Consider the following 1197-nt stretch of genomic DNA (forward strand, 5'->3'; position numbering starts at 1 on the left):
TACCTATACGCACTATCTAGGGCAGCCTGAGTACTTCGGCTCTTCTCTTCAAGTTCATCCATGTCTACCTGAAGTCGGCCAAGATCTTTCTCCTGGCGTTCTACCACAGAATTTAGTTTTTTAATATTTTCTCTATGTTGTTTCTCAACCTCCTCTTTGCCATCAAGGACCTATGTTAGCAAAACAGATAAGAACACCTTTCAATAAATGGTGCATGGTACATAACGAATTCCAGGAAATCTCTTAACACTGGCTATAGCTTGAATAGAAAATGTGGCCCACTGGCACATGTGTCTGAACACGGCTCTGCTCATGGTAAGTTCTGGAAAGCTGTTCAAACCTTGGCTGGAGGAAATGGGAGGACAGGCCTTCAGGGTTCGCCCAGCCCTGCTTCTCTACTTCCTGGATGGCACCAAGTAACAAACACTTGCCACACACTTGCCCCACCACAAGCCTCAGTCATACCTTCCCCACTGTGATGGAATCGTTGTTCATGTCAAGTGTTTGATCACGGTGACATGAGACAACATTAACTAGTCATTTATCTATAAACTAAGCCCTTTTCTTGCCTGACATCCCATTAGATCATTCTGAATGCTGCACACACCATGGCCAATTACAGGAAGTAAGAGCAAGGCATGCTCAGAGTCTAACACTGAGTGCTGGTCACCTGTCTTAAGTGCTGTAACTCCTCTTCCAGCTCCTTAGCTTTTCTGTTCAGCTTTGCAATGACATTTTCATTGTCTTTATCTTTAGCTCTTAATTTCTTAATGATGTTGGAATTATGCAGCTGCTGCTTTGAAAGTTTTTCTCCTGGTGGTTGTAAAAAAACAAACAACAACAACAACAAAATAGTGAGTGTCTAAGAACCTGCATAGAAAGCTTTATCTAACCAGTAGCAAAAATGACTTTTTAATACCATAAAGACTTTAAACTCCAGTGTGAAAACTCATTTGAACAGGAATTATCAATAAATATTAAAATTATTACGTGACAGGATTCTAGGTAACAAGATACTAACAGTCTTCATTTGATCTTTAGCCTCAATCTCGGGCTCCTCCTCCTACCACAGCCTTCCAAACNCTAGGATTATCGGTGTTTACACTGCGTCCAGCTCATAGCTATACATTAGGATTCCCTATGTACCTCTATCTCCTGCTTATAAAAATAGGTTCAGAACCAAAAAAAAAAAAAAAA

The 1197-nt window shown here is 40.7% G+C and overlaps 1 protein-coding gene across 1 annotated transcript in view; it reads right to left on the bottom strand.

The window, feature by feature from the left end:
• Tmf1 (TATA element modulatory factor 1) overlaps positions 1-1197 on the bottom strand; it is a 21411-nt gene that overhangs the window by 10365 nt on the left and 9849 nt on the right. Inside the window, 2 exon segments of the mRNA XM_029478797.1 lie at positions 4-170; positions 671-813. Coding sequence (XP_029334657.1) covers positions 4-170; positions 671-813 — 310 coding nt within the window.

Source organism: Mus caroli, chromosome 6 (genome assembly GCF_900094665.2).
Source record: "Mus caroli chromosome 6, CAROLI_EIJ_v1.1, whole genome shotgun sequence".
Taxonomy (NCBI): Eukaryota; Metazoa; Chordata; class Mammalia; order Rodentia; family Muridae; genus Mus; species Mus caroli.